This window comes from Malania oleifera, chromosome 11 (assembly GCF_029873635.1).
Source record: "Malania oleifera isolate guangnan ecotype guangnan chromosome 11, ASM2987363v1, whole genome shotgun sequence".
Taxonomy (NCBI): Eukaryota; Viridiplantae; Streptophyta; class Magnoliopsida; order Santalales; family Ximeniaceae; genus Malania; species Malania oleifera.
The window spans coordinates 79482724-79505885 of record NC_080427.1 but is presented as its reverse complement, the minus strand read 5'-3'; the positions used below and the strand labels follow the sequence as shown (position 1 = coordinate 79505885).

The window sequence follows — 23162 nt, the reverse complement described above, 5'->3', positions numbered from 1 at the left end:
ACTTACTTACATGAACACACCTGTCATCTAAAGTAGATCCTATTATTTTGCGTTATGCGAACTCCATTGTAAAAATTTCTCCAAAAAATACCTACACATGCACTATCTCTTCAATCATGTCCTTGTTATACAAGAGTGATCGTTCATCTCCATTGAACAATCATAACTTCTCAACTAAACCACCACATGCTTCCTTCAATGTCCAATAGCTTAAACACTCTACCACAAATTCTCATACCATAAAATAGCGATAAATACTATCCGCAGGTTGAACAAAAGCAATGGAAAAAAAAAAAATGCTACTGCAATAATATAATGAGTGGCAAATGAACAAAATGGTTGCACAAATCAAAGAGATTAGATATAAATAATGTGATGTTAGGACAAGAAGCAAGACCTTGGGAGGATCCTTGCTGGGAAATAATTAAGAAGAGTAGGCTTAAGAAATTGTGAGGTTAAGTCAGTAGTTTATTATGTGTGTTTAGTATTAATTAGTATAAGATTATGTACATTGGGGGTTGGTAATATTTGTTTAAAGTAGGGGTATATTTGTAATGTAATGTAGTTTTAGGGGTTTACGTGTAATTTCATGCAAAGAGGTTTTCTTATAAATAGTGTATGAAAGCTATGTTGTAGGCGGTTGTTGATGAATTTGAATTGAATTGAACGTGAGTTTTCCCCCCTGGTATCTCCTCTCTCCTCCCTTCCCCTTCCTCCTCTTCTAACTCCTCCACGGTTGCAAGACCTCGATGCTGCCTCTGCATCATTTGGTATCAGACCCCAACCACAATCTCCATACTTCCACTTCAATCCACTCACTCTTCTCCTCTTCTCTTCCTCTTCTTCCTTCTCTTCTCCTTCTCTGTTTCTGATATCCTGTTCGGTTCATAATTCTGTGCTGCCCAGCAGCAGTCTGCCCTCTTCTCCTTGTCTGTTTCTCTTCTCCTTCTCTTCCTCTGTTGTGTAACTTCTCCCTCCCTTTCTGCTGCTGCTGCTTCTTTCCTCTCTTCTTGTTCTCTGGTATTCTTCTTCTTCCATTATCTCCATTAATCTCTCCTCCTCTGTTACTCTCTCATATCCCAGCTTCTATTCTGAAATTTCAGTATTTAAAAAAAAAAAAAACAAAAACAAAAACAAAAACAAAAAGCAGTTCTGCAGTTTCAGAACTTTTCAGGAAATTCCAGCTGTCCCCATTTCTTCGAACACCAGCTTCCAGCCACCATCCTGCAACACCACGCATACCACCCTCAAAATTGCATCGCTGGCCGACCACCAGAGGACCACCATGCGCCGGCCAAACTTCACCAGCTGCCAACCCCTTCAAAATCCACCATTTCCGGAGTTTTTTTTTAACACACAGCCACCAGCACCGTATTCCCCACCCCTTGATCTACCCTTGCCTGAACATTCATCAGCGGAGCACCATTTCTAATTTTCTGGCTCGCCATGCGCCCCACATGCTGAAAACTGCGAGTGAGTGTCTGCTAGCATCTCCTATTTCCAGTGTCACAAGAAATTGCCCAGCCAGGATATTTTGGATTTTCTCCGCGATATTTTGAGCTGCAAGAAGATATTTTGATTGTGGACATAATATATAGCAAGCATATGCCATAATTTTTTGCACAGAACCCTAGAAATTGTTACTCCTGCACTAAAAATCAGGTTTTCTTGCTGTAATTTGTGAGTTTTCTTCATGAATTTGTTTCATTTCAGCAGGACAATCAATATCGAGGTGAATTGAAGATAGTTTTTGAGAAATTGGGAGTAAGGCTAGGTAAAAATTGTGTTGGAGGGTTATTGGTGATATCTATGTTGCAGCATATATATATCCATAAATTCAGCCACATGGTGACAAATTAAAGGAAAAAGGAATGTCATTTATCATACCTTAGGCACAATTTTAAGCTCTTCAATATCTTTCTCAAATGTGGATAAAAGGTTTGCAAAATCATTATTGATGGAAGATGTCCAATGAATTTGGTTTCCATAAAATGGAGTCATTCGTATGCAACTTTATCCGGAACCCCATCCAAAGCCTTATGACATATCTTTGATTGATAACACTACCTTGTATCACTCAAGCGTTGGCTTTCAAAGAACTCAAGTTTGCTTCTCCCTTTTGATCCTGCAATATTTCAAAATTCAAGGCCAAATTTTTTCTAACCAGGGGAGAGTTGATGTAGGACAAGAAGCAAGATCTTGGGAGGATCTTGCTAGAGAATAATTAAGAAAAGTAGGGTTAAGGAATTGGGAGGTTAAGTGAGTAGTTTATTATGTGTTTAGTGTTAATTAGTATAGGATTATGTATATTCGAGGGTTGTTGGTAATATTTGTGAAAAGTAGGGGTACATTTGTAATGTAATGTAGTTTTAGGGGTTTATGTGTAATTTCATGTAAAGAGGCTTTCTTACAAACAGTGTATGAAAGCCATGTTATTGGCAGTTGTTGATGAATTTGAATTTAATTGAACGTGAATTTTCCCCCCTTGGTATCTCCTCTCTTCCCCTCCCTCTTCTAATTCCTCCGTGGCTGCAGGACCTTGATGCTGCCCCTGCATCTTAATGGGATAAGTTAATAGAATAAAAATTTTTTTAAAAAAAAATAGTCCCCGGTACCCCCATAATCATGAGTAAAAGAAAAAATCGACCAAATACTGTCTTGTTGAACAAAAGCTGAAAAAAGAAAAGGGAATGAATTGAAGCCAAATATTGAAGGAATGAATTAATGAAATAACATATTCTTCATACAATGCCAGAAACAATGTTCAGCCAAGTTAATGGAACAAAATGTTCAATCAAATACAGTCAAAAAGTGAATCAACATTTTATCCATACAATAAAAATAATATAATAACAGCAGAAAACAAACACAATGGCAGCACAAACCAAAGGCAATAAAGATAAATAATGGAGCAAATTAGTGGATTAAATTGATGGAAATTGTGCAAAAATTTAGTTTCAAAAACAATGGTAACTATTTGCAGTGGGAAAAATTGGCTTAACAAGCCAATAAAGCAGCTTACTGTTGAACATGCAGACGCTAAAAAGTTCGCAAAATTACAAAATTACAAAATTACAAAACAAAAAGGATCTATATATGACTTACCGTAAAGTGGCTCATCCCTCCCTTGCTATCTCCTCCTCGAAGGCATTGTTAAGATGGAGCGTGATCCCTGGCAAAGGAGTGTAATCCTCAAGATTTGGGAGGTGTCTAAAACCCTTAATTTGGAAATGAGTGGAGTGTAATGGGCATTGCTGCTAAAGAGTAAATGGCACATTCGAGTAAATGGCACTGCGAATGCTGACTGGGTTTCCAGGACAACATTCTGTTCATGCATACAAACGTTTATCCCATGCAATTGCAACACATTTAGTAGTTTGGTGTGAATTGTGCTGCCAATGACCACATTGAAAATAAGTCACAAGTTCATTTAATGGTGAAATTTACCCTAAAGAAAAAAAATAAATAAAAGGAAAAAATAAAACATATAATACAATAGCGTGAAATTTTGTGCCACAGAGTGTGTTGGGAGATTTGAGAAGAATACTAAACATAATTGCAACTATAATAAAAACAATGCACTCAAAGGTACGCACTAGTGCGGTGTAACATATCCAATGAAGTGTGATGTCAGTAAAAATAGCTTGCCATAATCTCACATGAACCCCACAAGAAGGTAGGGTCTAATTAGCCAACTGCCAAAGCATGTAATTTGACATGGAAGAAACATTTAGAAGGAACGGTTCCTCCACGTAAGATTTAGAACCCTCTAAGATGTCATGTTAGCACTTGGACCCATACAAATGAGAGGTATTGTTAGGTGTCCCAATGATATGGGTCCCACATAATTTCAGTGGGCCCAAATATTAACATAACAACTTTTAATTGGTGCATTCCAAATCCTACGTGGAGGAACCATTCCTTCTAAGTATTTTTCTTTGACATGACTGTAGGTACTTGCAGAGTGGACAAGATTTGGTAACTAGGAACTTCTCAGGCCACCTCTTAAGATCTTCTGACTTCAATAAAACCCTGAGAGGGGATAATAAACAATTCAGTTCCTCTCATCCCTGTAAGGCTGTGCAGTAGACATCCAGCTACTCATCCACAGTCATTTTCGAGTTGATCACATTTACAAACAGCTGATATACAGACAAAAAATATTCTTTCTACTGAGAATAGCATTCACAAGCAGCTTCCCATATCTGCTTACAAGTGTTCAAAACACATACTTTGGAGCCCGCATATGTCCTTGTTTGCTCCATGACCACATCATGATCAGGTAGTTGTTCCAAGGCATTCCTTTGTATCCATCAGAGATTATTTGTAGACCTAATAAATCAACTCCAAATTTCAAATACAAGGTCTGGCAATAACTTGAGCAGCAGAGCAGGAGTGTTCTGATTAGTCATAGCTTCAAGGTATTTGTCACTGTTCTGCTGCTGAAATAGCACAATAAACCAGCTACAAACCTTTAGAAATTAAACCTCACTATCCTGAATCAAGAAAACAGATATATTGGGTATAGATGATCAAGCACTTAGAGGTGATGGAACACAGTTTACAGGTGCTGAGGAACACTTAAAATCTTTGAATTTTATCTAGCACAGGTACAAAAACTAAAAATGTGAGAGCATCCATCCATCCCTCTTTTGCCTGTGGGTCTAAAGGAAAACTTTCCTGGAGATCACAAGAGACTTTAAATACTTTATAGATCATAAGAGATGTCAAAGAAACCTATAAAACATCAAACACAGCAGCTTAGAGGCCACATAAATAGAAGAAAAAAAAAAAACCAATCAGTATAAATCACACAAACAACACTTCAAAATAGATTTTTTTTTTTTTAAAAGTCAGAAGAAGCCAAAACAGGATTGGAAGTTATTGCTCTGACATCATTTTAGAAAGAAGAAGAGAGCAAAGAAAAATGAATATGGGGTTATGCAACATAGTTTGAATGAAAGCCTTCTGAGTCAAAGATTCAAGACTTCTACAAATCAGTTACTAATTGGCACATGGCGAATGCTTAGGTACTTGGTAGCACAATTTTTTGGAGCCAGAAAAGGTATGAATTTCTTGTGATGTAATCTGAGTTTGTGTAATAGTATGAGTTAGAGATGGAAATTTGAGGTGCAAGGCAAGAAGATTAAGTCTAGCTAGGAGTTCTACAATCAAATGACTTCTCATAGAAATCGAGTAGCTCTTACAGAATGGCATGATCTACAGCAATTCAATAGTTATGCAAACTATGTCCATGGTGTTGTTCTTCATTGTACCCCTCTACCCACTGTTTGTTGGGCTGTTAGTGAACTCGTTGCTGAGAAGTCGTGCATTAAAGTGGCAACATTGGTTTGCCCTCTCAGTTAGTTTTTGCCGGTTCAATTAAATAGCCTCACTATTGTCTACTCCTACTGGAAGCCAAAAGCAAGAGTTGGTATAGGTTAAAATATAGTTTTTGTCATATTAAGAAAAAAATGACTAGAAATCTTCTTGGACAAATTTACAATGTCAAAAAGGGCACACATCTTCTCAACTGACCTTTCTAAGAGTGTCCCTCATTCTCCATCTCTTTAGAAATCACCAAACACTGTGGCAGCACTAACAACTCCACAGTTTGGTACTAACACCACCCCCCCTACCACTATTCAGTTGATGATTGTGTAACTACACTCTATATCTGATGCTTCTATCATGGATCAATTGTGTAGCTACACTCTATATCTGATGCTTCTGTCATGGATCAATCTTATGCTACAACTGTCTCTCTGACACATACAGGTTTGACCAGTTCACATGCCCAGGTATATCTCCTAATGCATGTTCTTCTCATCATATGACACCTAACTTGTCATCTTTCAGTAACTGTGTTACTTGTGCATTTCCAACTCCTATTACAAGGTTCACTAACAGGGGCTCTCCCATAGATGTGCATGCAGTATCTTTCGATGCCATTCGCCCCTCTTTTCATTTGCATTATCTATCCCTAATTTTTTCTATGTTCACAAGTATCTCTTAGTTTGTTATTCATCAGTCAACTTTGATGTTGTGTTTTCTTCCTCCAATTTTATTTTTAATGTAGTAATTTGGGAAGTTGATTGGGACTGGGCATTGAGCTGATGATATTTGCAGCTTAGAGGGTCTTCAACATTATTATCCTTTCATCTGAACAAAAAACATCCTCTCATTTTAATTTATGGCATTCGGGTTTATGTCATCTGTCCGGTGAGCATGAGTGACATCCCTGCTTGTAGTGAATGTATAGTTGTACATCTGCTTTACCAATTAATAAAATAATTTCTACTTCTAGTTCTCCATTCTCTTTTTTCTTCACACAAAACATATGGAGACCATCTCCTGGGCACACAGTGTATGCTTCACAGCGACCCCCCCACCAAAAGAAAGAGTGGAAATTATGTAGATATTACATAATTGGCATATTACTGGAGACAACGAGAAGTTATATAAAAATTAAAAATTTTAAAATTAAAATTATTTTATCAAATTACTTATCCATCCATGGTTTGTAAATCTTGTAAATAAATGATAACTTGGTAGGCCAGGGGCATTTTAAGAATAACTAGGAGAAAAATATTGACTGAAAACTAATTTCTCTTCCTTTAATTTATACTAGTAGTGGGCACACACCACTTTTTTCAAATTTACAATTTTTTTAGGAGATAAATGAGAATTGAGAAGATAATGAGAAGTTAAAAAAATGAAAATTTAAAATTAAAATTATTCTGTTAGATTAATTATGTACCCATGATTTGTAAATCTTATGATTCAAAGAAAACTAGTAAGATTTAGGGTGCTTTAGGAAGAATGAGGGAAAAATATAGAGACTGAAAATTGCTGCCTTTTCTCTTAATTAAGAGTATACATGCTTCCTTTATTCACGATTATAGTTGCTACTACTAGATGTATCTGATGTCTCATTAATATAGTTTTTAGCATTTATCGTGATTTCTGTTCCACTATTCACATCCAATTTTAATCGTGAATATTTCCTAAATAATTTCAATACTTTTCTCACTACAGCCAGTACCATTCATCAATCCTGCTATTGAAGTACACCTGAACAAAATGGTATTGTCAAGAAGCACAGACATATTTTTGAAATTGCCGATGCTCTTTTGCTTTTGTCCTTTGAGCCTTTTGTTTTTGGGATGAAGTAGTTCTTATTGCAGTTTATCTTTGAACTCTACGCCCACCACATGTCTGAGTCTTCTTACAAAGATCTGTTTTATAAGTTTCCTAATTAGTCTATTCATTGTGTATTTTCTTCTGCTTGTTTTTTTCTTCTATTTAAGTAGGAAAACAACAAGATTAATGCACAACTGTGCTTTATTTATATTCTTTGTATATGGTATCAATCAGATGGTTTAATGCATCTCACAATGTTATCTTACTTGAGCATATTCTTTATTATACTATCCCTTCTCGTGTTGATCTAATCTCCAAAGAACTTACTCGTATTTATTCCTTTCCTCTAGATGAATCCTCTAAGGAGTAAGCTCCACTTATTGACATATCTACTCATCTTTTTTACTCATAACAAGTCTGATGATCCTTCCCTTCCTCTCTTTTTGACTATTCTCCTACCTCAACCACCTCCATTTCCGCTCGTCAGCTCTATTGTGCCCAGCTCTGATTCTCCTCCCATGAAAACTATCAATGCTAAGAAATCTGACGACGACAACAACAACAACAAAACCAAGCCTTAAGTCGCACTAGGTGGGGTCGGCTATATGAATCATTTTCCGCCATTTTATGAGATCATGAACCATTTCTTTTGACATATTCAGGGATATTAAATCCTTACTCACTATCTCCTCCTAAGTTATGTTAGGTCTACCCCTACCCCTTCTACTCCCCCCCCCCCCCCAAACAGTAACTAACTAACTCTTCCTCACTAGCGCACTATGTGGCCTATGTTACAAGTGTCCATACCATCTGAGTCGTCCCTCCCTTAACTTATCTTTTATAGGAGCTACACCTAACTACTGCGAATATGTTCACTCCTTAATTTATCTTTCAATGTTATTCCACTCATCCATCTAAGCATTCTCATCTCAGCAACTTTTACTTTTTGAATATTCTGTTTCTTCGCCCTCAACATTCTGATCCATATCTAAGAAATCTGACGAGATATCTGAAAATGGAGATGCTCTCTTCACACATAACAGGTTAGGTACTTGAGCCTCAATACTTGGGTTTCTCTTTATTTTACCTTCTTGGCATATGTTTACAATTATTTTGAACCTCACAGTTTTTGAGGAAGTTTGTACAGATCCTAATTGGATGCAGACGATGCATGCTAAGTTATCTGCTCTTCGGATGCAATACTGCTTAACCAGCGAAGCATAGTTAATATGTAGTTGTTATCATATCCATGGTCTTAAATTTCCATGAAATTGTCAAAATTTCCATCACCCTAAAAATTGAAATGGCAATCAATTTCTATTTGACATAATTTCCATTGAAATTTCAATGAATCATTTGAAATTTATCGAAATCTTGAAATTTTAACAAAATTTGTCGAAATTTTAGCTATATAACGTAATTTTCTCAAAATTCAAATAAGAGATTTAGGAGCGAAGTGAAATTTCTATTTTAATTTATTTTATTTTTTTATTGAAACAAAAAGATTATCACAAGGGACCTTGAAATTATATGAAAAAATAAACTTACAACAACATTTTTTATCTATGCATTCATGTCTAAGTTATCATTATTTGTATAATAAGTAGTATTTAAATGATTTAGGAATTTCATTTGTATTAACTAAATATTTTTAATGCACATTATCTTATAAACAAATTATATTACAACTTTTCCACCTCATACACAACATAGATGCATTTACCTTGTAATATATTAGTCCTAAAATTTACGTTATTACGTCTATTAACCATTTCTAAAGTTTCATAAAAGAATTCCATGATTTATTACCGATTTCCATTATTTTTTCGAATCAAAATTGAAATTGAAATTGAAATTGAAATTTTCGTTGAAATTTCCATACTTTTGGAGCTCTGATATTTGATTCGAAATCAAAATTAAAGACTTTGATCATATTTACTAATTATTGTTCTCTAAGAGTCATTATTATGGTCTAGTCAAAGTGTGTCATTTCCTAATTCCGACTTCAATTAAAAAATTCCTTTATTAGTCAAGTCCAAAGTTCTTTACAAAGTCTTTCGAGCCTAGAGAAGTTAAAAACAATTGTAGTCAAGAACAGTCATTTTCCTTGGCTCATTTACTGCACAAGTTTGTCAAGTTGTATATGTTAGTCCAAGTAAATGAAGAGGTAATACATAGTTTCCATTTCACTATATGTTAGTCCAAGTAAATGAGGAGGTAATACATAGTTTCCATTTCACTTTGCTTATAAATTCTAATATGTTCAAAATTTTCCTAAGAACGTGGAAGTGTGGGTTGAGGATTCACCCAGTGGCACCTTTCTGTAGCCTTTGAGTTTCCATGTGAGAGGATCTCTCTTTGCCACTAAATCTTACTGTAATTAACGCCAATTTGTCATATGTCTAATATGATGGATCCTACTATCTTTCCTCCATGCATACTGCATCAAAGTGCTATAGAGCAGATTCTCCTTTGGGTATGTATAGGTGGCTACTACAAGTGAAAGACTAACCACAACTCAGGAGTAATAAACTATTGATACTCAAGAAAATTCAAAATCCTACACAGACAAATCGAGCATGGTTGTGTAAGTGTTAGGGGTCGAATATTTCATAAGACCGAGTATTTCACACCTTGTGAAACACTCGACTTATGATAGTCGGCATTACAGCTTAGTTAATTGCTACGTGAATTTAATAGCCTTAGTTGTGGGATGTGTTAAGCATTGTTAATAGCACCATGCCGACCAATGCTAGGAGAACTAAAGCGCTAGAGGCACAGGCTAACACAACCAACAATGTGGCCATGGAAATGGTCAAACTTGCTGAACGTGTTGATGCTTTGGAGGGATCACAAAAACATCAACAAAGTTCCATAGTGGAAATGCCACAGGACCTACACCACATGATAGAAACTTTGCAGACTCAGATGGAGAATCTGAATGCAAAGATGAACTAGATGGTTCTTGTAAGAGGAACCAAGGTGCCAGAACATTTGAGGGTGCTCATGATGCTAAGGAATTGGAGATGTTCTTATTTGATATGGAGTCGTACTTTCACATGATAAGGACCGACTCAAAAAAGGTGAAAGTAACCACTACAACAATGAACTTGGTTGGTAATGCTAAGCTGTGGTGGCGTTCCAGGTACGATAAAATTAAAAATGGACATTGTGTAGTTGATTGTTGGGCATGCTTGAAGATAAAGCTCAAGGCTCATTTCTTTCCTGAGAATGTTGAATACAATGCTCGACGTAAACTAAGAAACCTTAAGCACAATAGGTCAATCAAGGAGTATGTGAAATAGTTTCTACTTTGATGTTGGATATCCAAAACATGTCAAATAAAGATAAGTTGTTCTATTTTCTCAAGGAGTTGAAATCGTGGGCAAGGAAAAAACTTCACTAACAAAGAGTTCAATGCTTGCTTACCACACAAGTTTTTTTAGGAAAGCTTGATTGACTACATTGGAGAGAATTCCACAATGTCCAAAGAGAGTGGCGGGGTGGAAATAGCAAAAAAATATTTCAAGAAGGGTAAACCCAAGAGTTAGAGAGTTGACACCAAGGCATTAACTTCCAAATAAGCTCCATCATCTCAATTATTCAACGCACCCAGTGGTAAAGGTAAGATGACATACTCTAACGTCAAAGCCCTCACAGAGTTGCCGATTGCCCTCACAAGTCATCACTTAATACCTTACAAGCTTACATTGCAGCGGGGCATTACAAGATGATGAGGATGAAGAGGAAACCACAAAGATGAGTGCAATGCGGTTAGTGAACTTGTTGGAGAGGGAGATGAAAGAACCAAAAGTTACTAAAGCTAAAGGGTTAGTGTTTATTGACTTACAAATAAATGGTAAGAGCACCTGTGCTATAGTTGATACTGGGGCTACCCATAATTTTGTTTCACAAACAAAAGCACAAAGACTCAACTTATCCTTACAGAAGGATTCAGGAGGCATGAAAGCAATTAACTCCGCAGCTCAGCCTGCTCAAGGAGTAGCCAAGAAATTGACTATAAAGCTTGGATAGTGGCAAGATATGTGAATTTCACAGCTATGTTGTTGAGTGATTTCCAAGTGAATCTTGGAATGAAATTCTTGAGGGAGACTAAGGCAATACAGATTCTATTTGCTGGTTCCCTTTGTTTGATGGGAGACTACCCTTGCATGGTGCAAGCCATTGCAAAGAAAGGATACAATGAGAAGTTTCTTTCTGCCATGCAACTTGAGAAAAGATTGAGGAGGGCTAAATGAACATATCTTGCCGCACTAGTGGTAAATGAAGACGTAAGCCAAGAGTAGGTCCCTTCTACCATCCAAGCTATGTTGGGTGAGTATAAAGTTGTGATGCCAAACAAACTACCACACAACTTGCCTCCATGATGGCTATGGAGCATGAGATCGTGTTGTTACCAAGAGTGAAGCCACTTTCTAAAGGGCCATATCAGATGGCGCCTCTAGATTTAGCAGAGTTAAGGAAAGAACTTGATGAACTATTGGAAGCGGGCTATATACATCCTTCTAAAGAGATGTTCTAAGCACCGATGTTGTTTAAAGAAAATATGATGGGAGCATGCAGATGCGTGTGGACTACCCCAAGCTCAACAAGGTGACTATGTGCAACAAGTACCCAGCACCATTGATTGATGATTTATTTGATTAGCCAAGTCATGCAAAATGCTTCACCAAACTTGACTTAAGATCAGGCTACTATCAAGTGAGGATAGCCTATGGGATGTACTAAAAACGATTTGTGTGACATGATCTGGGGCATACGAGTTCTTGATAATGCCATTCGATTTTATGAATGCACCAGTGACATTCTGCACCATGATGAACTAGATATTTCATGAATACCTCGACAAGTTTGTCATGGTATACATGGATGACATTGTTGTCTAAAGTTTCACTTTGGAGGAACATAGAGAGCATCTATGGAAGGTGTTTGACAAGATAAAGGAGAATAGTGTGTATGTGAAGAAAGAGAAGTGCCTTTTGCTTAGCAGAGCATCACATTCCTTGATCATGTTATTGAGCAAGGTCATGTCAGGATGGATATGGAGAAGATAACAGCTATTCAAGATTGGAAGATCCCAATGATAGTGAAGGAGTTGTGCTCCTTTCTTGGACTTGCCAACTATTACAGAAAATTTGTGGAGGGGTATTCAAGGAGAACTGATGCTCTGACAAAACTGTTGAAGAAGGGTTATGAGTGAAACTGGACAGAGAAGTGTCAGAGAGCCTTTAACAACATGAAGGAAGCCATGATGAGAAATCTAGTACTTACTCTTCCGCACATCATGAAACCCTTTGAGGTGCAAATAGATGCATCAAGCTATGCCCTTGGTGGAGTCTTGTTACATGATGGGCATCCTGCTACGTACGAGAGCTGTAAGCTTAGTGAAGCTAAACAAAGGTACACAACTCAAGAGAAAGAGATGCTAGCGGCGATCTATTGTCTTTACATGTGGCAGCATTACGTACTTAGTCAAAATTTGTGGTGAAAACAGATAACTTGGTTGTTAGTCATTTCTTTACACAACCAAAGTTATTACCCAAGCAGGAACATTGGCAAGAATTCTTGTCATATTTTGATTTCTTATTTGAGCACAAGGTGGGGTGGATGAACCAAGTTGTAGATGCACTGCGAAAGAATGCCAAGCTTGTGGCCTTACAAATGGTAACACACTTGATGATAAGTAAGGTTATCACAACAATGTGGGAGTGCAGTAAGGAGAACCTTGCCACATATTTAGTTGTACAAAATCTCATAAAAGTTAAAGGAAGTGGACAAAACATGCTAGCTCTAGTTAGGAGATGGATTGCTAATGACGCATGGTAACCAGATCTTTGTGGCTCAAGTTGGAGATCTGAGGAAGACACTTTTGAGAGTGTGCCATTATACCATGTGGACAGGTCATCCAGGATGGCAACACACTTTGGCATTGTTGAAGCAGAGATATTATTAGTCACAAATACGTGATGATGTGGTTGAGCATACCTGAACTTGTCTTAATTCACCAAATACTTCAATACCCACGTTGGTCCATTTCATATTCCTAGCCCCCAAGTGACATCCCAACTCATCGATCAATTCTATTACAGCCTCAACCCTATTGAGACCCTCATGACAGCTTACAAAACCCATGACTATTTTTTTATTACTCCCTCTCTCTCTCTCTCTCTCTCTCAAAGAATAACATCTGCTAACAGTTAGAAGTGATCCAAAAACCAACAACATTTTTCTGCTTTTTTCTATTACATCATCAATTTAAGAAAATGAAAATAATTTCCACAGTTTTAAGTGATAGCAAATCGGTCCTTTCCATCCCACTCCTCTCATTTTTTACACACACAAACATACACTTATGCACACATAAATCCGCCTATGTTTCATATCTTGGATTTGGATTAGTGTGGGTTCAAACTTTGTTTTGTATTTTGTCCAAATCTGCATAAATCCAAATCCGATACCTAAAACCCATGTTTCCAACATATGTTAAGTTTCTAAAATTCAATTTTTTGATAAATGAATAAGCAGAAGGTGGCACTACTCAAAAGCACTTTGCTGACATCTGACTTTCAATATGGTAGTATAACAAAAAAAAAATGCACATACACAAATACACATACACAAAATAAAGCCATGAAAACCTAATTGATTAATTAGAATGTATATTTCTACAAAATTGCTAGAGGGCAAATTTTCACATTCAATGATTTTTTAAGTTTTCTAGATTGCTGTACAAGGAAGGAAGGAAAATGAAAGTGCTAGGTCAAACATGAATAGATATAGTAAAGACAATTTCCAATGGCTAATAAATGCAACATTAAATTTACTTTCAATAAAAGGCAATGTCGCAAGTAAAGAAGTTGAAACTTCTGTATTAAACAATTTTTTTCAGAAAAAAAAAAAAAATTAATTATATCAATAATTTCAAACTAGAACAAAGGTTCGAACACATGAAATACTCAATACAAACACAATCTTCCAATAGATCTCCCAACAATATAAAAATTGTCAATACATCTAAATGGAACACCAAATCTACAAACAACACCAACATACTGAAAAACTGAACTTGCCCACTAGAACAACCACCACAATACTAATCTCGCAATGGATTACCCAACACAACTAAACTCCCAATGCATCAAAAGCGAATATCATAGGTCCCAGAAAAAAGTGAATCTGAAAAATGTAAGATATGCAAAGACTAGGCAATTTAAATCTTCCACACATACCAGTAAACAGAGAGGCCGACAACTAACCCCTGGGGGGGGGGGGGGGGGGGGGACCAGAAAAAAGCATCATAAAAAAACAGAAGGAGCGATATCTTCAAAACTATGCACAAGCCATCAGAGGGAGTCCCCCCTCTCCTCCCCCAAAAGTTCAGCTGATAGATGTAAAACCTCCACCAAATGCACTGTTCAATTTAAGTTCTCTAGTTATCTTTAATAAATTAATGTTCCTCCATTAGTTCATGTTGGACAATCAAAGCACTGCCATACTGCTTTGCCTAGATGTTAAGCCATTTCGACATCTAAAAACCCAAGAACTCCTGTTCCACCATTAGCAGAACATCCCTTGTTATGCACAGAACCACCAACACAACCAAAACCTTCTTTTTTCGGCAGTAAACAACATATTGCCAAGAATCCGCATACTCCTCAATGGTCCATTTTTTCTCCATAAGAAATGTTTCCAATTAAAAAGTATCAAAACACTCATCATTAAATCAAAATAGCAAAAAATGCCGTCATTTTTTCTCCAAAATGAGGAGAATCTACTATGTACTGTAATCATTTTATGTTTTTTACAACCATTCCTATATTACAAGGAGTTCAATTGCTGTAGAAAAGCAATTTAGAAAAGATTATTCAAGAAACAAAGAAAACTAAAGACACAGCAAGAAATTAGAACAAAGACCACTCAATTAAGAGATTCTGAAATGGAAATACATTTATTATGGTGGGATAATAGGGAAATACTTATTTCAAATAGGATAAAAACAGCACATCATGCACTGCTGTGCCACTGCCATCAGCATGATGCTGTATCGAGACTCAATAATTATCTTTAGGGGGGACTGCTTGTATTTCCCATGCTACACAGCATTGTTATTATCTTTCCCATTAGCATCTTGACAAGGGTTGATACAAAAGGATTCAATCTTCCTCGTGATCAGATTATTCTTCTCCTCCAGAAAACAGGGAAACTCTTTCATATCCTCCATATTGTTCAGACAGTGTAGAGTTTTAGTCAGCAAGCACTCGGACAAGAGCAGTTCCATCTTGAGCCTTCGATTTTTCTCCTTCTCCTTCTTCAGACTTCCACTCAGATTACACAGATTTTTCTTCAGAAAACCTTCTTGGTCCATCATATATTTGCCTTGCTTTGCAAGAGGCAAATCTTTAAATCTTTCAAGCACACGACAAGCTTCTGGTGATGAGGGCCAAACTTCCAGCTGGTAATTTTGAGAATCATAAATAATTGCACATGCCTCCACCCCACATAAGATTTTCAACTCACTCGTCTTCTTCAGCAAACTTGCTTTCCTTTTTCTGAAGGTGGTTCTCCTGGCAGTTTCATTAGCTATCAATTCATGCTTCACCTTCTTTCTACCCATAATGAAGGGAGCAAGGATAGCGCACACCTCAGGAAAATAGATGTGCTTGAGTGTCCCAACTAGTGATTTATATAAAGGTGGAGACACGAGGAAATACGTAAATGGTGTTAAATGAAGAACGAATAGTTTATTCATTACCAAAGTCTTGGTTTGCGACACGCGTCAAAAGGCAAATGAGAAAAAACCTCTGAGTTGTGAAATATTGAGATGAGGCTAAACTAGTTTTTAGAACTGTGACAAAGCTGGAATTTCACAGTTGTAGGGACCAAGATAAAAACACAGCAAAAGGAAAGAAAAATAAATAAAATACTAATTGTAATAAATATGAAAGAAAGATGAAATTGAAGCAAAGCATTTAAAAGAAAATTGATTGGTTTCAAACATATAAAATGGCTATATATATTAAAGAGAAGAAAGAAAGAAATATAACGAAAGAAGATAAAAATATAAAACAGCACAAAAAATCTATATATATTTATTTTAATTTTCTATATTCTTTCTATTGTTACCAGTTTGCTTCATATAGTTACCAACATTCATATAAATACAAACAAAAGTATAAAATTTAAAGGGGGTGGCTGTTATTATTTTACAAATTTTCTAACCCATACATAAAAAAGAAATAAACCTTGCAACGCTTTTTTTATATTTTTTATTAGCGCTCTTCATTCCTACCTGTTTTTGTGACACTCAAAAGACCTCTGTTCAAGTTCCAGCTGTGAGATGGTTGTTCATTGAAGCACTTTCATTGTTCATTGAACTGAATACAATAAAGATGGACAACTAAGGAAGATTTTCAGCGTCTATTATACTTAAGGCACTTTGTGTTAATTGCAAAATTGAGAACTGCACACTAAATGCAGGATAATTCGCAACTCAATCCTAAAAAAGGCAACCAGTTTATTAGCATGGGTACAACTAACAAGTGCAATTGAGTGCCCTTCTCATCATATTACTGCAAAACACTCCTTAATATATTTTCATGACAATGTGAAAGCAGATCAATGTTCACATTGCGTAAACATTCAAAACAAGTATGTTTGGTAAAAGAGGAAAATTATATGCTTTTTCGCATTAATTGAACAACCTATTGCATGTAGTGATTAATAAATTTACACTCCACAAAGAATTGATGAAGACAGATGATAAAATTAAGCTGTGGCTGTGAGCCTCCATTGTGTGAGTGATGCTAGGGTTAAATCCTCCGTCTGAGCTCAGGGCAGAGTAGCGTTATTTATTTCCTTGCTGTTGATTCAGATAGTCCTTTTGCTTCTTGGGATTTTCATTTCAGGAGACCTCTTAATGATAGGGAGCTGGATGAGCTGTCCTCCTCCTTGATTTTATTGAGGCATTGTCATCTTTCTTTGAGGATGGATGTTCCCTCTTGGTCATTGGATCATTCAGGGGTATATTCTTGTAAATCTTTTTGCAAGTTTTTGACCCATTCTAATTCTTCTTTTCCTTTTTATTCTATTATTTGGGAGGCCAAAGTACCCCCAAAAATTAAGGCTTTTATCTCGTTGGTCGTGCAATAGAATCAATACTAATAACTTGTAGCAGATTAGGAAACCATTGAAATTGAAGGCACCTTCTCCAAATACTTTTGTGCTTTGCTATAATAATTCAAAGAAAGCATCTCATCTCTTTTTGCATTGAGATTTCACTTCGAGGGTATGGAACAAGTTATTTGGTGTTTTGGGAAAAACTTTGTTTGTCTAGGATCGTGGAGGAATTTTTGGCTGTCTCATTTGTGGATTTGGGGGGAAGAAGGACAGGGCTGGCTTATGGAAATGTGGTTTCTTTGCCGTGTTTTGGGATTATGTTGGAACGTAATGCATGTATTTTTTCAGGGAAGAAGTTGAATTGGGTACTGGTTTGAGAAAAGATTCACTATATGGCATATTATTGAGGAGTGTTGGGTTTAGGTACTTCAAGGGAGTGAGTTTTTTGGAAGTTGGGAGATTGGAGTAATCTGATGGTTTGATTTTGGGAATTGTGGTTTATTTGTTTTTTTTTTCTTTCTTTTGTTGTTTTGGATTTTCCTTCTGGTTTGTTCCAGATTTTTATTGGAGATTTCTTATTTTCCTTAATGTAAATTCTTAATCTATTAATGAAATCTCTTCTTTTGCTGTCAGGGGGGGAAAATACATGGAAAACTAGAAAACCACTTCAGCTTTTTTACCCTTGGTTGTTGGACTTGTTTCCCCAATACAAAACATACATGCCTAACAAATGTGATGCCTGCCATTAAGACATTTCAAATCTTTCACAATCACATCACTACCTCAATTGCTCACAGCACCACTACCTTGCTGCCGACACTACCATCACTGCCTGCACTGCCAGCGCCAGTACAAACAACCACTACCATACAACAGTTCTGCATTGCTGCCAACAACCACTACTGCTATCACTACCATTGAATGCCTCTTCCACAAAGCACCACCACACAATTGTCATTGTAGTCACTGCCACTGGCACTGCCACTGTCACCACCATATCAGAGCCATTGCCACCAAATCATCTCCAAGTAAGACTCAAATTTGTCCCTTTTGAATCCTGAACATCTACAGAACTCTATCAAATGAACCGCAAAGTTCAGCTAAGGCCTAGAAACAAAATCCCTTTGAGTGCATTAAGTACTTCCCCAATGCCATTTAGTAGAGCCAAGGCAATACCTGCCCCATGCAATGTTGCGTGCGTCCAAAACTCTCCTACTGAATCATGAATGTTAGAGTACCACTTTCACTAATAGCTTAAGCCATTAGGTTGTGGGCCAACATCAAGCTTTAACACTTACCCACATGTGCAGCCCAACACCACATGGAGAGATGAACACTAAATAACACCCATTATAGGGAATAAATAATTGTTTTTAAACACCACACAATAAATGCAGGCAAAGTGACTAGAACCTAGGACCTCTTGGTAACCAGCTCTGATACATTGTTAGAGTATCTTTTTACCAAAAAGCTTAAGCTATTAGGTTGTGGTTCAACAATGTATATCAAGCAATGAAGCTACTCCAAATCACCTAACAGCATACTCTAAAAACTTTGGGGCTCCACATTTGCAAGATTCTCTCAATGCGTACAGAGGACCACAAGATTATTTGAAGTTGTTAGATTACCACTTCACCTAAAAGCTTAAGCTTAACACTCCCCTATGTGATTTCATGCTTATGACACTGAGAATGTGAAAGTTAAGTAGCATGGCTAAGAGGTGAAGGGATCCCATGAGTTAGGGAATTCAACCCCGGAAGAGGAATAATGCAAAAAAGTATCCCTATGCTCATCTTTTTCTCCCTCTCTCTCACTGTCCTCGCTGGTCTATATTCTCGCAAGCATTTAGGGAGGCTTCACCATCTTCTCAAAGTCTCCGCCGGAAATGTCACATCTATTATTTGCAAGACTGCAACATCCACCTCTATTATCTACAATATCCACAACAGATACCCCCAACCCCTATTCGGGGGTTTGTGACACTATGTCTAACTTATTGTGAACATGTTCATTCCTTAATTTATCCTTTGATGTTATACCACTCACCCACCTTGGCATGTGCATCTCAGCCACATTTACTTTTTGAACATGTTTCTTGCGCAACATTGTCATCCATAGAGCACAGTTGGTCTTATAGCCATCATATAGAACTTTCCTTTTAATTTCAATGGTATTCTATGATCGAACAACACACACAACGCACCCCTCCATTTTACCCAATTTGTTTTAACTCTATGTACTACATCCTCTTCAACTTCTACCTTCATTAGCATAATAGATCCAAGATATTGAAATCTTTAGTGTCGTTGATTTCTTGATTATCAAGTTTAATGTTGTCTTCAATATTCCTCTTTACATGGCTAAAATTGCATTTCATATATTGTCTTATTTTTACTTATCCTCAAACCTCTAGACTCTAAAGTTGTTCTCCAAAGTTCTAAACTAGATTCTACCCCACTTTTACTTCACCCATCAAAACAATATCATCTGCAAATAGCATACACCATGGGATCTCGTTTTGGATATTCCTAAGTTCATTAGTAAAGAAAACAGATAGGGGCTCAAAGTAGAACCTTGATATACACCAATTGTGATTGAAAATTTTCTAGACTCTCTTCTTGCAGTCTTAATGCAACTCATTACTCTATCATACATATCCTTAATCGCATCAGTGTACTTGTTGCATGCTTCCTTCTTTTCTAAAACCCACCACATAATTTTTGTATGTATTTTATCATATGCTTTCTCTAAGTCAATTAAAAACCACGTGCAAGTCCCTCTACTTTATAAATAGGTATTAATGTACTTTTCCTCCATTCCTCTTACCTTTTTCTTTTGGTTTTTATAATAGTGTTACATAAATTAATTATACTTCCTTTATCTCCTAGATATTTCCAAACTTCAATTGGGGTGTTGTCTAGTCCTATAGAGTTCCCACTTTTCATTTTTTTAAAGTCATCTTAACTTTAGTGAGTCTAATTTTGCAAATAAATTTCAGATTTTTAGTCTTTTTCATCATTTGTCACTTCTAGTACTAAGATTTGAATTTGGTTTTCATTAAACAATTTTGCCACCTTTCTTTTATGTTTTCTTCTTCTACTAGGGTATTATCATTCTCATCCTATATAAATTTTACATTCCCTAAATCTTTGCACTTTCTTTCACTAGCTCTAGCTAGTTTATATGTATTTTTCCCCTTCTTTTTTATCTAGTTTAGCATATAAATTATCATAAGCTCTACATTTAACTTCACTAATGGCCTCTTTTCTTGCCTCTTTATACTTACTGCTTTTTGAACATCTTGATCCCACCACCAGGTTTCTTTGTTGTCCAGGAATCTTCCTTTGGATTTACCTAAAATCTGTTTTGCTATCTTTGTAATAGGGTTAACCATTCTATTCCCCAAAGTGTTCACATCTACTTTATCCCTTATTGTCCAATCACCCTCTTTGATAATTTTATCTTTAAATTTTATTATATTTTCTCACTTGAGACACCATATCCTCTTGCATTGATTTATGTTCCTCTTTTTCTTCCGCTTCTTTATACAAATATCTAATACTAAAACTCTATGTTGTGAAGTCAAGCTTTCCCCTAGAATAAATTTACAATGCTTACAAGATAAATGATCTCCCCTCCTAATGTTAAGAAAAAAATCTATTGGTTTTTATTTTGTTTGCTTTTGAAGATTATTAACTGTTCTCGTTTCTTAAAGCAAGTATTCATTATAACAAGATCATATGACATGGCAAAATCTAAAATCATTCTTTGGGCTTTTTTTTTTCTCCAAATCCATGGCCTCTATGTATCCTCTCATAACCTTTATTATCCTTTCCAATGCGTCCATTCAAATCAACTCCTTTGAATGTTTTTTCAAACCTTGGTATCCCTTGTACAATACTATCCATATCTTTCCAAAATTGTCTTTTAAGGTTTTCTATTAATCCTAGTTCAAAAGCATATACACAAAAGACATTTATTATCTCTACCTTGATTTTTATGATAGTACTCCTATTCTTTTAACATCTACCACATTATTTTTTAAGTCTTTCTCTGCAATGATTCCCTATCCCATTTTTATGTTTTTCTTTTCCAATGTACCAGAGTTTAAATCCTAATTTTCCAATTTCTTCAGTTTTGTCCCCCTACACACTTAGTCCCTTGGAGGCATATTACGTTAAAATTTCTTCTAATCATTCTATCAACTAACTCCAAGTTTTTTCCCATAAGTGTCCCTATGTCCAAGTTGCTAATCCAGCCCCAGTTTCATGTGCCACCTTCTTGACTCTCTCTTGTCTAGAATAGCTCGGCCTAGCCCATCCTTGTCCATTTTTTGTTACACTCAAGTGGTATAAGTGCAACATATCGCTCATACAAGACGCCCCAATGAACATTTGGTAAAGATTCATATTATAAAATCTGATTTGACAAGTTTTATGCTGGCTGTTAGCTACCTAATGTAACCCTCCTCCTTTATCCGGGCTTGGGACTGGCTCTGTGCAAAGATGTTTGGGCATTTAATGCTACACAAGCAGAGAATAAGTACCTACTAATTGAAGAAATATATAATTTGGTAAATAAAATTTTGTAGCCCTATATTGAAAATTGGACATGAGGCTTACGCATATACTTCTATTTCGAAAAATCTGGGTTGTAAAAGGACTAGTGCTTAAACTAAAAAACATAGGCTGTGTGACCTAACCTGAAAACAAAAAGAAAGCTAGTTGTTATTGAAAAAAGGTCATTGCTAAAAATTCTTAAATTACCCTAAAATTATAGTTTTCTTGGAATTAGAAATGATCAATTCTCACATTGTATTGGATTTCAACCTAAACAATGCAAGTTATCATTGAAAGTCAGTAAGTGGTTGATGCAAGCTATTATAAAAAATTAAATCATGAGATTTAGAAACTCAAACCCTAAATCTAGTTAATCTACTCCAACTTTAACCTAAAATGTCTAGCACATGACCTAGAGCCAGTGTTTATTTAATTTTCTACTTCTATAGAGTGTTGCTTATTTTGGGTGCTGGGCTAATTTTGTAATTTCTGAACTTTAGGATTTAATTTGGTCAAATTGGTTCTCAGGGTTCATTTTTGCAAAAATCAGGGGTATTTTTATGATTGTAGTTATTTTTGCTGGGACTTTAGAAGATAAGTGACTTTTATGTGCAAAATAGGAGTTGGCTTCTTTTGGAAGCTTCAAGCCTAGTATATAAAAGAGTCTCCAGCCACTTTTCCAGGACGTTTTTGGGCATTTTATCTTTGAGAGGATTTTTCTCCAGAGCTCAGCTCCAGACCAGCTAGGGTTGTCAAGATTTGGAGGCTAGGGTTTTGAGGATTCGACCCTGCGGTGCCTTTCAATCCCTCCATCACAGCTAAAGGTGCGAGAGGCTAGCAGAAAGCCGCTGTACCATTCTGAAACAATGTCAAAACAGGTATTGATTTGAGGATTAAGTTGCTGTTGTGACTAGAAATTGTCTTATTTGCTGAACTGAAACTCACAGTAGTCATCTCTTTATTATTTTACAAATTTAGTAGTTATTTGAATCAAGAAAGGTCGCTAAAACACTATCCTGAAATCTCAGTCTTTATTTCTGAATTTCTTATTCTATTTCAACACCAATTTGCATCAAGTAAAGATCATACTATGTCATGTAACTGTCCATTTTTCTTTCAGCTACTCCATTGGTATGTATACATGACATTTGATGAATAATCCCCTTGGAAAAGCAAAAATACTAAAGCTCATTTTGAACAAATTCAAATTCATTATCATATCAAAAAATTTTATTGCCAATGCCGAGCTGTATTTCCTCATAAAATTAAGTAAATACATTCAAAAACTCAGACCTGTCTTTTAACAAATAGATCCATGTGATA

The 23162-nt window shown here is 36.2% G+C and overlaps 2 protein-coding genes across 2 annotated transcripts in view; both read right to left on the bottom strand.

The window, feature by feature from the left end:
* LOC131143472 (pentatricopeptide repeat-containing protein At3g13880) overlaps positions 1 to 23162 on the bottom strand; it is a 66050-nt gene that overhangs the window by 6182 nt on the left and 36706 nt on the right. The window contains exon 4 of the mRNA XM_058091797.1: positions 3106 to 3392. The gene's annotated coding sequence lies outside the window, so the exon portion shown is untranslated. The remainder of the gene's footprint in view (positions 1 to 3105; positions 3393 to 23162) is intronic.
* LOC131143473 (agamous-like MADS-box protein AGL80) lies at positions 14955 to 17092 on the bottom strand. Its single transcript, XM_058091799.1, has one exon. The coding sequence runs from the start codon at positions 15911 to 15913 to the stop codon at positions 15257 to 15259; it is 657 nt and encodes a 218-aa protein (XP_057947782.1). The 5' UTR covers positions 15914 to 17092; the 3' UTR covers positions 14955 to 15256.